This window comes from Acyrthosiphon pisum, chromosome A2 (assembly GCF_005508785.2).
Source record: "Acyrthosiphon pisum isolate AL4f chromosome A2, pea_aphid_22Mar2018_4r6ur, whole genome shotgun sequence".
NCBI lineage: Eukaryota > Metazoa > Arthropoda > Insecta > Hemiptera > Aphididae > Acyrthosiphon > Acyrthosiphon pisum.
The window spans coordinates 70,446,974-70,464,331 of record NC_042495.1 but is presented as its reverse complement, the minus strand read 5'-3'; the positions used below and the strand labels follow the sequence as shown (position 1 = coordinate 70,464,331).

The following is a 17,358-nucleotide window of genomic DNA, read 5'->3' as shown; positions in this document are numbered from 1 at the left end:
TTCATATTTATTTTTTGAAGTAAAACTTCTTTCTTGAGGTGTGGGTGGAAAATAAATTGTAACGAAAAATGAAACGACACGTCTGTTTATTTATATGTCCATATTATAGCAACCATTAATATACAAAAATATCTATCGTAAATTACATATTTTTTTATTCTATTGATTTTTCTCACTCTCTCCCTAATTCACTTACAATTTCACGGGCCCAATTACTTATGAAAGAAGTTTTAGTTCCCCAGAGTGTAATGGTGGACGCATACACTCTCTCACTTTTTTTTTGTTTTTCTGTTTCGTTTTTATTCCCAAAATTGTCATGTTGTACTTCGGACGGCCTCGGAGACGATGGGATCACGTGCATAGCTAGAGTTGCAGACGGATGCAGCTGCAGGCCAAAAGACCCGAATAAATAATAATAATATAATATTATGGAAATTTGAAATCTGTCCCCCCTGCGTTCCGACGTGTAATGTTATACTCTGTAACGTATTCCGATTATGATATTATTATCATTGTCGTTGTTGCAGCAGTGCCTTTGGAGACTTTTAATAATATATACGGTGTGAAAACAACCCGTTTTTTCGCTCATTAGGACTCCCTCGGTGTACTTTATAATACATAATATTATACCACGCATTTATAGTGTTTATTATACAATCGAAACGACGGGACAATTAAATCTGGGGATTTATACTTCAACAATAAATACTTCGCTACGGTGTTTACTACCGAGTTTTATTTTGGAATAATTAACATATTTTATATTAATTTGTCGAAAGTATAATACTGTAAAATATACTGAAGTCGTTACATGTTCTAACGAACTGGAATTATAAACTTTAGATTTAAATTAACTTCTTTATTTATGTAATCTTTGCAGTTTTTTAATATCCAAGAACCAAATGTATAGACGGATAATATATTATAATATGAACGGGGGTTTTTTTTTCCATTCAATAATTGGTTTCACTAATTGATACAAGACAAAAACTCGAGAAGAGGCAGATAAAAAAAATGAAGTTGAAAGCTAATGAGAATTTACTGAATTTTGGATATAATTGGCTATCATGGGAAAACTTTGGACGAAACCCAGAATCGATAGCAGGGCAACAAAAGTTGTATTTTTGTTTACGAAATTATAGACACAGTTTAGTCCTTAATGTTTTATATTTTATGTGTTTACATGACGAAAATAATTTTACGACGTTAATATATTTTTTTAATCAAATAATCGTAAACACTATTAGAAAATAGTAAATTCAATCTTTTTTTTTTTTAGACAGTAGTTATGCATAATTTGTTTTAACTAAAAACAAAATAGGTATACGGAAATATATTAAAGACAAATAAATTGTATTAAGAATCTGTTTTCTGTGAGCTCTAGATATGTGACGGTTGCGTATCGGCCTGCGTTTAATTTAATAGGTAGTAGGTACCAACAGTTTCATAAAATTATAAAATAAAATAAAAATATCAACGAAAAATAAATAAGTAGAATAAGAAAACTCAACATTTTTTTTGATTAAAAACTGAAACATTACTTTAATAGTCAATTAAAATATCGTACTCTGCATATTTAAAGATATTCGCGGTGGATAAGGGGTTATTGGGTTTATTTATTTAGTAGTATAATTTTTAAATTGTTTTATTCTAAAAACATGTTTATAATTCAAATTTTATTTTATTTTATGTCACAGTGAATTTTGGAAGTGCAGATAAAATATCACCGAAGCCTGTGCTTGTGTTCATACATGGCGAATCGTATGAGTGGAATTCGGGGAATCCATACGACGGTACAGTTTTGGCAAGCTACGGTGGTCTAGTCGTAGTCACCATAAATTACAGACTAGGAATATTGGGTAAGTATATAAATTACGATTAAAAAATAAAATATTTGAACGCCAACATTTTTAGAGACGATGCGTGTCTGGAATGCTTGATATTGAGTCTGTGAACGTTAATAATTCAGGTTAAGCACAATAGTTCAGTAGGTACACAATGTTAGTGTTCTGTGTACATTGAAATTTTCAATGTAATTTACACGACAAGGGTCAGTAATTGACCCTTTATGCTGTCCTTACCAGAGATATTTCAAGTATATTAATGTCGGTTTTACAAAAGTTCTAAACTCAAATAGACAAAGTGAAATGTAATTGAACACAGTGTAAACAACATGCAAATATCATTCAATAAGTTCCTTTAAATTTTAATTTCTTTTTAATAAAAGCAAATATTTTAGTATAGTAAAATATAAATAAATATATAAGCAATATTTCAATTCTAAAATGGAATAGGTAATACTTCCCCTTATTAAATTTACCATATTTAATAATTATAAAACAAGAAACTAATTTTTAGCGTTGTTTTTACACGGAGTTGGAGTCTTTACATTGAGTTATTGCCGGGATTAGGTATGAATATAGACGAATAAACTGTGACACAAAATGTAATTATTATGTTGTAGACTTTCTCAATCAAAGAGTAATCAGTAGAGTTAGGATGTTGACGACCTAAAAAACACACAAAAATGCCCTAAAAAAAGTGCAAAAATGCCCTAAAAACTTCAAAAATTTATCTAAAATACTAATTAAGTAAGTGAAAAAACTTATTTATAAATAATAATTTTTATTATAGATATGGTTATATTGTGGATATATACCACACAATAATAATATTAAAATTATTTTTTACTAATAGTCCAAATCTAAAGTTAGATTTTAAATAAATTAAATTTGTTTCCAAAATGCCCCACATTGTATAAAAAGTAAATGCAAAATAAAATTAGAATGTTCTGCATCAAGGGAGCATGAAACAAATTTTTAGCTAGGATAGCATTGTACAGAATAAAAGGAAAAAAAATGCAAAAGTCATCAACATCCTAACTCTAGTAATCAGTCATTGATAAGGAATTTCGTACGTAAAAACGCGTTATGATTTCATATAGTTAAAAAACACCAAAACCATGTAGATATTTTTAGGTTATAAACACATTATTAAAAATTACTTAGGTATACTAATAATTTATTATAAATATTATAGTTGGTATATATTTCATCTGTTTATTTACAACAGCAAATAAATAAATTTATTAAAAATACTAATATCATTTTAAAAGGTGAGACTGATGTAATATTAGTAGGTACATTTTTTTTTTCGAGCGGATACTTTAGGAATGCTTTAGAAATACCTACGTTAAACTTTATCTCTTCATCATATTTTCCTGTCGTAAACCCTTTGAAAGCCGTAGTTCGTGTTCATTTTTCCTGAATTTTTTGACATTCCAGGCACCTTCCGTGTAATTACGATGACGCCTATTAATAATTCATAATCCTCGGCCGTAATACCGTTGCTGAACACGAGTTTTGTTTTTTTTCCCCTATCATGTGTCATCGCCATGATGCATCGATGATTGATTACGTTTGGCATAGAGGAAAAAAAACGGTGAACGAAATATGACCGTACACCATATCCGAACAGATATTGTTTTCCTGATAAATTAAACGTAAAAAACAAATTGTCGGTTGTCGGTGACATTCGAAAATATGGATTTGTGTAAACAAACAGTTCTAGGAAATAAGTTATTGGAACCATCCGTTTGAATTTGTATTTAATACAGACAGAAACGGTAACCCGCTTTTGTTATACTATTATTTGAACTGTATCCTTTTAAATTTGAAAAACATAACAGACCGACAGACGTACAATTTCAAATAAAATTGTGAAATCACTACTATATATTTCTATAATTATATACCATAATATGACGTATAAATTAAAACAGTGGATCAACTATCCATTTCTTGCATCATCCATTACAGCAGTGGCATATTTTTCTGATATGTATCAAAATCGACACGATAAAATTATTTGCCATAAGCTTGTTATAAATAGAAAAATGATAACCGTATGAAAGTATACTATGAAATCATAAAACAGAAAAAAAATTAAAATATTTTTAGATTCTGAGTGGAACAATGATTTTATTGATTTTTCAGTCGGAATTATGCATAGATTTTCAACTTCAGTATCACTTCTGGTGAAAAAGCGAATCTAGTTTTGGCATTCCAAAAAAAAAAAATGTGAACAGGAATCTTTATTCAAAACTTGTTTCTGCCAAAATAAATTTCTTTTTTTTCTTTTTTAACTCGAAAAAACATAACCGTATAGACATTATTTTCACCTAATGTTTATAATATAATCAATTTCTATACATCGATCAATTTTCAAAACATTTTGACTCGTTTTGAGCTATTTATGATTATTTAAATTGTTTTATCATTATTATTCTATAATAATCGATACATTTTTTTCACTGTGGCAAACAGCTTGAAAATCTGATTCAAGATTTCTCATAAGTTATTATACTAAATTATTTAAAAATATTAAAGATAGAAAGGCACGGTTTTTTTTCTTTAAGAATTTAAAGTTAAAACTTTTACAAAATGCATCAAATTTATAAAAATGTGCAAATTATTGTAGCTACCTATATAAGCATTGAAATAGTAAATGCGTTGCGTATATTAAGATAAATTACTTTAATATAATAAAATATACTTAGTAATATGTGTGGAAAGAAAGTCTTCGCTCAGAATAGTTTTTCGTATGCAATGATTTTATATCATTGAATTCAAATTCGACATAATAACCATTATGGTGTCCAACTTGAAATCTACTGTAAAGCAGAGCGGTCCACATTTTTTTTTAAATGTATTTGATTTTGGTATTAGATAATTTTTTTTTTTATTTAACTAAATATATTATTTTATTATAATGTAGAGACTAGCCATTACAACACTGTGCTTACAGTTACTTACTTGTGGATACCGAAGAAAAGCATAGCATTTAGATTTGTAATTATTATTGTTTATACAGTTTTAGAGACATTTAATAAGTACTTAATACTAATATTATGTATTGTTTTAAACATTTACAATATTGATACTAAATTAATAAGAGTTCGTAAAGAAATAAATCAATTTACCATTCCATATTTGTTAATACTGACAATGCTTTTATTGGAATTTATATTTACAATAGATTTTTCACACATTTCAATTGTAAATGTTTTTGTTAACAAAAGTACTGTAGTGTTCACAGATGTGAACGCGTTGTTATAATATTCGTAAAAATATTGAATATTGCCAGTGGATTTGTGAACAAAAGTTTTAATAATATCGCAATAATACTTAGATTCCAAATCAGCTTACATTCTGTGTACTGTAAACAAGTTTTTCGCGAATAAATGTAACACATTTACAATAATAAAAATACCATGTCGAGAACAATTCGTTTTAGCGTTGTGTTTTTTTTTTCTAGACAAAACCGTTCAGAAAAAAAGAATACATGGCGTCTTTAAAAATACCGTTCCTAATACTATATGACGTGTATTATATTATTATTGTCATTATGATGGAGAGGCTTGCAGGAATGGAGAAATTAATTATTATTTGAAACCGTGCGACAGTAACCCGACCGATATGAGACATTGCGCGATACCTTAAATTTTGATTTTAAAATATTAACAGTAATAATAACATCCGAGCACCCAGTGCCAAAATTGCGACGCGTTCGGAGTAAAAATTAAAAAGTCCTTGAGTGATTATGGTCGTAAAAACCACACGTCTGCGTCTGCCGCTGCGCGCCGGCACGGGGTTTGACACGGACATATACAGCCATTTAGGTGTAAAACGTTACACTACGCGATATTATAACAACATCAAAAATCAATTTCATGGTTGTTAGAGATTGACGTTTTGCTCAAGGCCAAGGGGATATTATATGCATGCGTATAATATAATATATATATATTTGTGTATATCCAACGTGGTTTTTAAACGAAAAAGTAATTGATGGGTTTTACCCACCACAGACAAGAACCATTAAAACGGATTGTATTTTAAAATGTGCTTAGGGGCCGGGTAGTTCTTAAATTTAGAGTATAGCTTATTTTTTTTTTCAAATAATCCACCCCGTTTCGTGTTGAAAGCAACAGACCGGAAAATTTAATGCAACTAAAATAGTTTGAGGCGTAAAAAACCGCTTGTAACATTTGACAGCGATATTTTAATTCGACGACTCATTTCATTCGGTTGATTTACGTAAAATAATTATTACGGGAAAAAAATGAAAAATGACTTTTCATCAAATAGAGAAATACATAGTGCTTAGTTTTGTCAGAGTCACGCAACTTTTGTTTACATTCATAATGATTTAAATTGTTTTAGATTTGGTTTTTGTTGATTCAGCACGAACACAGAGCTTTCAATCTTTTTATTGAAATAAAACATTATTTTTAAAATACGTTTATGAAATGTCACTTTTAAATAGGTACTAATAAATAACATACAATAGCAAATCAGTTACGCATTGTGAAGAAGTGTTCAATGCTTTTTGTTCGCTTAAAACTTACCGTTTGTATAATGTGACACACAATTATTCACTGTACTCAGGTATTTGACGGACATCTACAAGTCTTGAAAAACTATCTAGAAAGTTGACATATTAAGACATTTCTATTGAAATGTTCTAAGATTATTTCCAATAAATTTAACCATGATGAAATCCCGACGTACGAACGAGCTTTCATCAATTTTGATGTGCTTATCAATTTATTTCAAAATAATTTTACTCTATAAACAACTAGCATGCACTTGAAAATATTTAAAAAGGGTCAATGTTAAGTGCTTACAACCCGCTGATTCAATATCACAAAGACAAGTGGCTCTTCGCTCCACATACCCTGCCAACACCCTCAGCAATTTCACATTAAAATGTGCATCCTCGACCGGACACACTAATGGTACCTAACGGAACCTTCTTGTGCGTGGCACTGATATATTTGATATTTCCCATATCACTTGTTCTATAATCGTTAGACCTTACAAATATTAGTTCTGTATCTGAACACTATTAGTAGGTACCTACATCAATACATCATCATAGTTCATATTATATCCGATATGTAAAACGTCTATATATTTTAACGCGTACAAGACATGTTTTATTTAACGTTAGTTTCATAGTAGTAGCTAGGTGGCTTTGAAAGACAAACAGCACTAAATTGAAACAATTATTTTTCCCGTGAAACTATTGATTAATTAATTTAACAACGGTTACAATTAAACACGTTCGAGTTATGATTTTTGCTCGTAAGGTGGTTGATGCATGTTTGGTGGATCAGCTGGTATGAACGGAAATTGTGTAATATAATATATAGTCCCTACGAAGAAAATAACCATAAACACTGTGGCTCAACAGTTAATAATGGACGCCGCGGGTAGTATAATATACGAAATACGGAGAATAACAATTTCAGAAGGGTAAAAATTTAATTTACAAGAAAACTAACCAATTTTAAGATAGTTTACTAAAATTAAAGTGTACGACATGGCGTGACTGTAAAATATATTGGTACGATAAAAAATAAAATATTATCATGTTTATATTATTCATTGCAAGGATGTAATATTAATCAATGCATCACATGATGCACGTTAAGACTTAATAATTTTGAAAGAGTAAATAATATTAGTAGGTAATACATACTTATGTGAACAAATATACTATATTTTAAGTGCTTAAATTACGATCACATTAATTTGCATTCGGATATAACGGTGTAATTTAATAAGAATTAGTAATTAATTTCCAGTTAAAGCGATAAAACAATAGTGGTACATGTAATTAGTGTCTTCAACGAACGAACTGTAATTTTTTTTAAAGATTTTTTATAATATTTTCAACTTTCAGAAAAATATAACGATGGGGAAGACGCAAATTAGCAATTATTATTTATCGATTTTTGGTTTTTCAATATAATATGTAAATATGCATATGGTATATTTTAACATAAACAGTATTAAAAAAAATATCAAATGTGTAGACACAACACAGCAAAAACGGAATAACCGTAGAATATTAATAATATTTTCTGGTTAATTGTTTTTAAAAATTGTCTGGACTTTGATAAAGGTGGTAGACAAAAACTTTTATCAGGACGTGTGGAGGCGCTGACACATATTTAGCTTAGCCCAATCAGGACAGCAGTGTGACATTTAAAATTGGATGCCCCTTTTTTTCGACTTAAACCGAAAGTAGGGTCTGTGTGAACATTACTACCACAAAATTGGATGCACCTAGGACGGGAAGGGTTGGTGTCAAATCGTTTTCGCGGCATCAATTGGGCTCGCCGCCACAGCCACACACTCCACAGCACCCGCACACTATTTATCCTCCTTTTCAGTCACTCTATCTCGTATTCTATCGCACTGTTTCCCTCTCTAATTCTCTCCGTATATTTCTCTACCACTCGGATATCTCTATCGTACACACATACGTGAATGACAACATGGCCTGTGCCGATGCATAAATTATAGATTTTACATTTCGTATTTCAAGGGAAAGGAAAAGAGGATCCCGCGGCACCGTCACCACTATAATGCTATATATATATATACATTATACACAAACGCGCGGTATCCGAAACCGTCTTTCCTATTTTCCACTTTCAATTTATCCTCCATCCCCAACACCCTCCTTTCACCACGCACTCTCTCAGCGATCTCATTCGACGTCGCCGTCGTCCTCGAAAAGCTAACATCGCACGTGTTCACACACACACACACACACACACACACACACACACACACACACACACACACACACACATCTAAAGCCGGAAATACTGAGGGATCCGGAGCTCGTGTGTAAAGGGTTGGTTTTTATTTATTTTCTTATATATTACCTGCTTCCACGGAGACGTATCCAATATTACACATGTCAATAATAATATATATTACATACCTAATACCTATATACGACATATATGCATACATGTATGTACACAGGCGTGCAAAGGTCGCAGCATACACATATTCGTGAAATTATTGGTGCGCGTGGAGTTTGATTTGTTTTTACATTTGTCCACCTTCCACCTGCCCCTACACCTGTTCAGTTAACGTCTGTTAGTATAAAATACTCATTATTATATCCGAATTTTGGCGTTGTTGTAAAAAGTAAATACATCCAATGTATATAATATATACATACATATAATATATATATACTATAATTATTGCATGAACTGTAAACGTTTATATTTAAATTATTCTAATGCTCGTGCACATTGTGACTGTGTGCAGAGACGATCAGCATGAGGACGCGGATGAATGATTCGGCATCAACAAGTTACACGATATATGACTTAGTAATAAGTAATTATATTACATTGACGTTAAATGGGATAAGCTTTCACTGCGCGGCACCATCCTGATAATCCTCGGCATCAGTTGTAACGAAAGTTGACCGTGCCGATCAGTCATTTTTGTACGCATAACAATATAATTATAGCGTCGAGTTTTTCTTTTTAAATTAATTACGTGAAAAAGTGTTATACAAAAAAAAAAAATCGGACATTTTATATGAAACTTTCTTGTTTTTCTGATATTATATAATGTTACGAAATCGAAAACCATTCGTATTGAATGTCCAACTATTTAAATGTTGTATTAATAACAAAAAGTAAATTAAACTGTTGGACTTTTTTTAGTTATAATCATTATATTACCTAGTAAAATGGCTACTATTATGTTTGTTCATAATACATAAAATACCTAAAATTAAAAATGTATCTTATTTATTAAAATATTAAAATTTAAATTAACAACGATTTCATGCATTTGAAGTTTATATACAACTAACAAATAGCAACTTGACAGATTCCGACATAAAAACAATTGAGAATATAAAATGTAGTAAAATGGAAACTATAGACAACAGATTATAACATATAAGTTAGTCGACTAATACAGACATTATTAGTTGGGTTATATTATATCTAAATGATAAATAATATGCAAATGCACAATTTTTGATCAATTGGTACCAAATTTGTACACACATTATTTGGTACTTAAGACGGGTCATACGAGTATATTAGAATAGAAACCACGGAAAACAGCTGTCAGGTATATCATATTCTGAAAGGCAAAGTGTATGGTTGAAGATTATAGAATCATCAAAAATTTGATTGGTTTCTACGATTCAAGGAACGTTTGGGTAACAAATAAATTGAACCAGTTATTTTAGGAAGGCTTATCCGCTATTAATGATATTAAAATCATATTCACATATACGTTTATTCCTGCTTGCAATTGATTTATGAAAGAAAAAAAAAGTTACTTGTTACAATCTGCCACAAGAGGACTACCCATCTCGGTTTCATTTATCTGCGAGTAATGCCGGGTAATACATGTAATAGTTATAAAAAAAATACATGGTATAGCATACCTACTCTAGTATAGTAATTTTATTTTTTTAGTTAAAACAAAACACTACAAATATAGCACTGTTTTTAGCATAGCATCATTGTGGCTTATTACAATTAACAAATAAATCCCATATGATTAACTTCTCAAGATTAAGTAACGTTAGAGGGGATTAACATCAGCCCAAACATCTGATTAGAAAATCCACTATAACATGTCACGACATGTTAAATAATTGTTTTTTGTCTTTAAATTGTGTAAAAGATATTACAAGAAATATTACACGATGATATTTTGAATGGATACTTATATAATCAATACATTTAAATTCAATTTTGTGACTCTTATTAGTAATAGGTCATAATATGCATATTTAATTTAGACGAGGTTGATTGATAAAATAATTGTTTAAAAGTCACGTTTAATATAAAATCCGTTTATTGTATAATTAATGTATATTTAAAAATTCAAAACATAAAAATTAAACATTACCTGACCAGGCGACTGAATTGTGATAATTTTAATATAAACAATAAAAAAATTAAGTAGGTAAGAAATAATAGTGTTCATATTATGGGAGAACTTAAATGTCAAAACATAGAAAATTCGATTAGATTATCGATTATGCTAATAATGATATTATGGAGATATTTTGTCCGTAAAAAAATACGCACAGACAATGTCACGAAACGATTCGATAATATTTAAAACGGTAGAATGATCGAGTCAACAACATAATATTATTATTACGATCATCATTCATAACTATAATATTATCTTCAGTAAATCTTTGTAAGACACGTTATATAGCGATGTGTACGTCATAGCGATTGAGTTTTAAACGTATATAAGTTCGTTACAAGAATTTATGCCGGAGTCGGCGTCTCGACTTCGTATTTTAGGAACGATACGTCATAACGGTCGATTGTTGTACACTTGTGTTTACTCTTATTATAATACTGAGCTCATTATTTATGGCGCATTTCATCGGTTACGCCCACGCGTCTTATCCACTCTGTTCTCGATCCTGCACTTTCGAGCGAATACCGCAATAGTTTACTAATATTGCAAATTATTGCATTACGGCACTATAGGTATATAGGTACACAAAAGAGGACTGGCGTATACGTTATGCGATTAGAGGTACAATAAAACGGGAAACTTTCCCGACGTAATAATAATAATATGTAACGCGTTTATATTGTACCTGCCTGCCCGTACTGTGTGCGCGTACGTTTCGAGAAGTGCTTTTTTTCATCGAAAGTGTGAGAAAAGAATAAGGTTTCCATACAAATATGTGTGAACGACGAAATTCCGCATTCGCGTGTATATTGTATATTATGTACGCCTGTGTACACGTGTTATGGTCGATGGAGTTCTACTAATGGAGGAGCAAACACATGTGAACGAATGCGTACGCGAAGGTATATGTAAGTAAGTTGATGTATTACCGAACGCGTCTCTACCTGCTCCACTCTGACCGTACTTTTCATTGGCCAAAAGGAATAAAAATTGTCGTTGGTTTTGACAGAAAAACCATTAACAGCACGATGTGGAGAAAAAAAAAGTATCTATTGGAAATGAAAATGTGTCGAAACGGGTATTAGTGCTTTGCGACGAATGATAAAAACCACATTATAAATTTATAAATTCAATTTTCAGTATACTTCTTCACCGTAACAATCAAAACACATCGCACAGCGATATTATGTTAAATTATATTTCATAATATTATGATATTAGTTTATCTCTTTCCATAATATTTCCGTATTCGTAAAACCTACCTGTTTAAAAAAAAAATACAAATATAGTAAACTAGTTCGGTTTGCTTGTTAGTATAATAATACATCGAAATGGCAATTTGTTTCTCCAAAGTGCATTTGTTGACGACGCCGTAGTTAAGATATAAGTTGTAGATCAACACCATTTTTACGTTCACCTCCCGGTAAGTACCTACTATACGTCATCTAAATGTCCACGTCTTCGTAAAAACGCTGAACAAACATTGTTGTTCCAGTTATTTTCCAGTAATATTCTTCAAATCACTATTAGACAACAGACATATTTGAAGGGGTCAATGGATAAAGGTGTTAACTGACATTTTTTCAAAAATGCATTTTATTGCATGAATAAAGGTGTTATATTGTTATAAACATTACATCACTATTTGATAAGGTTTTATTTAGTAGTTACCAATAATAGTTATGCTTACCTACGTGTTATAAGAAGAATTAATCATTAGTTGTAGTGGATAACCGTGTAAGTGTATGTTAACTTGAACAATTTCAAAAATGTTAGTTAACACCTTTATCCATTGACCCTTTCAATTATAATATAGTAATATAACCGTTTGCTTCGGATACTTTCGAAATAAGATTTTTAAGATGAAACTATCTAATTTTTTATAACATTATTTGGAAATGTTGATCGTTAGCACAATAATATTAACTGTTATGTTATAACCTATAAATATCAAAATAATGTGTAAATATTTCCAGTTTCATTATAGGTAGACTTTGGATATCATGAATTAAAACACATTGATATGAAAGAATAATTGGTTTTTTAAATGTATATTCATGTGTTTTACTACTTCTGTTTTTAGGAGCAAATCCTTGCCACACATACACACGTGTTTAAAACCTACAGTACCTGCATTCCCCCTCAGTACCTCATGCTAATGACCTCAGTTTTCGAAGCCTTAACCCAAGTAAAAATAAATAAATAATTAGGTATTCTTAATTTCTGCCATATCCATAAAACAGTATAAAAATTAGTAAATAAAAATATTTATCCGTAACCAAATATTATATTTTTTATAATTATACAAGCAAGGCTAGTATAATATTATAGTAATATTTTACTATGAATATTTTTTTAATGAATAAAATATTGTTAAACTTTTATGCAAATCTCTCTTTGTCAAATGTCTATCAAAATATATTTTTTTTACTTAGATATGTTTATGCTGATGGAATTACGATAAACGGGTAACTATTACAGGAAAATAGTCAACACTATTATTAGGTAATAAAAATTGTTAAATAGATATTTACAGAAGTATTTTTTCCAACCAATCTATAATGTAATGTTCAAATATTTTAAAATAAGTTATTACAGTATAGGTAGTTATTAATCTTAAATGAACTCTTAGTATACCTAGATATACCTACCTAACTATACATTTACAATATTATGACTGCTATGATAGATAGGTACATTTACACAGATTTAATGTTTTATTGTTTATTATCTTTAATGAATACGTGTGTACTCATAATAATCTATCTTAAGTCTCTATTGGATATATATTTTAAATTTTTTAATCTAATTAGTAATTAAAATATAAATATTTCTTTAATGTTAATTAGTTTTGTTGAATTCTCAAAATGTAACACCCTACTTTAGATTCTTAGTTAGTGCAATGAAACTATAATAGTCTTACAACTATGTTTTCCTTTCTGAGAGTAGTTCCTGAGTACAAGGTCTCCAAAAGTTTTAAATTACATGCGTCGTTTAATTAGAGACCACTAAAATAATGTACTGCAGTTAAAACATATTATATAGAATTATTTTCCTTGTTGTGTTAAACAAATGAGAAAAATATCTAAATTGAATGCAAAATGTCTATAAAGTTATTTAATATACTTACAGTGGGTTGTATATTTGTTTATTTAATTATACTGACCAAAAAGTATTTATACCAGATATTATTAAAATATTGATTAAATGTTAATATATAATTTAAAAATAATAAAATGTTTACAAAAATATTTTTTTTATTATTTATTAAGTATGACATCTTCAATAGCGAAAATGACTGAACGTAGTACGTTTAATTATTATTGTTCTTTATCTTCGGATGCCATTATAATTAATTCACGATGGTGACAATCCTGAATTATTCGCGTTGCCTTGGCATGACATATAAACATAATACATTATTTATATGTTATATAATATTGAACAAGTAACAGAATTACTAATGATAACACCGTAAAATATAATATGCTTAAGTAAATGTGAAAAAGAGAGAAAGAGGGTTAGTGTAATAGGGGCTGTGTTGTAAATGTGTATGTAAAAGATATCATGCTAAAAAAGAAAATGATGGCAAAAAGAGAATTCTTAAGAGAATATATAATGAGAAGCACGAAGAAAATATTATAATATGGTAAGGGCTCTGAAAACTGTATGGAACGCAGACATAAAAGTATAATAGTTTTCATAAACACATGATTAATATTTTAAGTTTTAACCAGCCGTATAATATGTTACTTAAATACGTTTTTAAAAAAATAACCATTGTCATTATTTTTGTTTATTAATATATATTATATAATATAAGCATAGGTAAGTTATATAGCTAGAAACTCGTATTGTAGAACAATGTTACTGCTTACATATTTTTATTATCAACGTTAAGTTACATTTTTAAACTTAAAATTACTAAACAGTTAAAATGATAGAGTATATTAACCATAATAATTAATAACAGTAATCATAATATGTTCATATTTACTATAGCCACCTGCAAAGTATTTTTTTATAAATGTGTTTTTATTACAGCTGCTGTCATTGCATAATGAGTAACCCAATTAAATGAAAACAATTTTTCGTCTAAAATAATATTATATTATATGGTGAAAGAAGTGTATGCATTTTGAATGTGTGTGTAGTGTTTCGTTTGTCAAAAACTATTATGGTCATGATTATTATTTTTCGGCCAAAAATACAATATTTTCAACGTCGCATTTACACTGGGCCAAGAGAAGCGTTATTAAATCGAAAAGTTTGCTCATAAATATTAAAAATCGCATACAGGCCAACGAGGGTCGGATGGGATATCGCGGTCGCGGGGAAAGTCGCTTTTGTTTGGCGATCATGCACATACGCATAAAAGCGGTTTACGTCGTTTCTAACTTGGACCGCTTCGGTAAAAAATAAAAAATAAAAAAATAAAGAAAAAAGAACGCTTTCTAAGCAAGAAAAACTGCCTTTACGCCAAAAAAAATAAATAAAAGTGCGAGGATGTGTGAGTGTTTATGTATCGTTGTATGTGTGTTTACGCCCTGTATATTATTATATTATTCAGATACATATTATGCAATGTAATATAAATATGCACTGGTACCTACCAGTATTACCGCTGTCGTCTGCGAGTTGTTATTATATATGAATAAAATATTTATACGCTACGCGCGATAGGTGAGTTGAAGACGATGAATAATTTCCTTGTGAAATTGTTGCGAATCGTTTCCGCCGTTGAAATAAAGAAAGCTGACGTCGATTTATACTGTGTGTACGCTCTTCATAATTTCCTCGACGAAAATTTAAAATTTTTATTAAAAGCCGGTATAGTATGTACGGCTCACACGTGAGTATTTCAAAACAAGTGTCCGTTGAATAAAACCTTGATCAACCCCATATACGCAGACGTCTGCATAATATTATTATTCTTTACGATTGTTCATTTTGGTCTACCGAATTCGGGGCACTCGTGAATCTCACCCTCTTCCGCTCATCATTAATATAAACTATATTTTTTTTCTATACGAAAATAAAAATCTCTGTGCTTCGGTGCCCCCCTTGCTCCACTCCCCTCCCTCAATGAGCGTCGCCAACTGAACCGACATCATTAAACAGTGTACTATAATATGATAGTGTGTCGTTAATTTTATATTTTTATTATTGACCACCGGTCGTCTACTTTGTCGGACCCGCGTTTAACGGTCGTTCGAGTTCGATTTAATTGTCCGAAATGAAACGATAGTCTTATAGAGAAATGATTACCACAAGCTCCGAAGACAGTGTATTTGTATTCTTATACTATAAAGGCCTATTCAATAGCGTGTCACCACACACACACACAGTAGAGAACAAATGTTTAAAACAAAAATCATTGATGTTTCATTGGTTGAATTTAAAAAAAATACTAATCATTATTTCAAATAATTTATTAGGTAGAAATATATTGATCTCGACGTTTGAAATTATATATGCCATGTGATAGTAAATATGACTGCGATACTTAACACGCCAAGTATACTGTTATCAGGTGCGGATACAAGGATGGTTATTGGGGCTTAAGCTCCCCCCTCCCCGTCAGGACTAAGGTACTTTAAATATTTTGCTTATATTATAATATTATATGTAACAAAAAGTGATTTTGTTATTATTATTATTTTTTATATCCACGCGAATGAGGAATATATTTTTATTCACTGTAAAAAATTAAATCTCATGCCTATGGTTTTATGTACTTGAGTCTTGAAGTGCATTTTTTCATCTAGCTCCCCCCCCCCCCCAAACCTTTTTTATTTCTAAATCCGTGACGGATTATTACCGAATAAATGAATATGGAATCGAAATTTAATAATAATAACATTCATACATATTTTGAAGTAGGTATTTATTTATATTTAATTAAATTCTAAGTTTTACAATATATTATAATATGTATGTATTAAATATTTATTTATTGATGTTATCTTTTGTATTTGAATATTATTTCTTAAATGTACAACACATGATATCAACAAAATAAATTCCTAATTCGACATGAAGATATAGTATACTGTAATACGATTGGTAAAATATTAATTAATCATATCTCAATAATGAGGAATAACGACGATAGTATAATTTTCAATGATGACATAGTTGGACAGGTATCGATCTTGATGACTAGTCGTAACCATCGTAAGTATAGAAACCTTCAATTAATCCGAATAGTCGATTTCGTCATTATGTTTTTTCAAATTTATTGCTATCGCTCTTGGAGCTGACGTACCTATTATACAGCATAGGTAACGTCAGGGCCGTAGACACGGGGGAGGGGGTTAGGGGGTTCAAACCCCCCCCTTGGAAAGTTTATAAATTTATACAGATTTTGAGACTCTGGTTTCTTTTTATCTACCACAAATTGATTTGACTACAGCAATCTGTGAGCTACAAATTTGGAAACAAAAGGGCAAGTGTGTAGCAGTTGGTAGTGATGAAGTGATTACATCAAATGCATTAGATGCTATTAAGCATTGTGATCCTATCATTTTCCCAAATATATTTACACTGTAAAAAAATTTTGTGCACACTG

The 17,358-nt window shown here is 30.1% G+C and overlaps 1 protein-coding gene across 3 annotated transcripts in view; it reads left to right on the top strand.

Annotated features, from left to right (window-relative positions):
* Positions 1–17,358, top strand: part of LOC100168952 (neuroligin-4, X-linked-like) — a 365,515-nt gene that overhangs the window by 203,136 nt on the left and 145,021 nt on the right. For all 3 annotated transcript variants that reach the window (XM_029490516.1, XM_029490517.1, XM_029490519.1), the window contains one exon: positions 1,698–1,859. In XM_029490516.1, the coding sequence (XP_029346376.1) occupies positions 1,698–1,859 (162 nt within the window). The remainder of the gene's footprint in view (positions 1–1,697; positions 1,860–17,358) is intronic.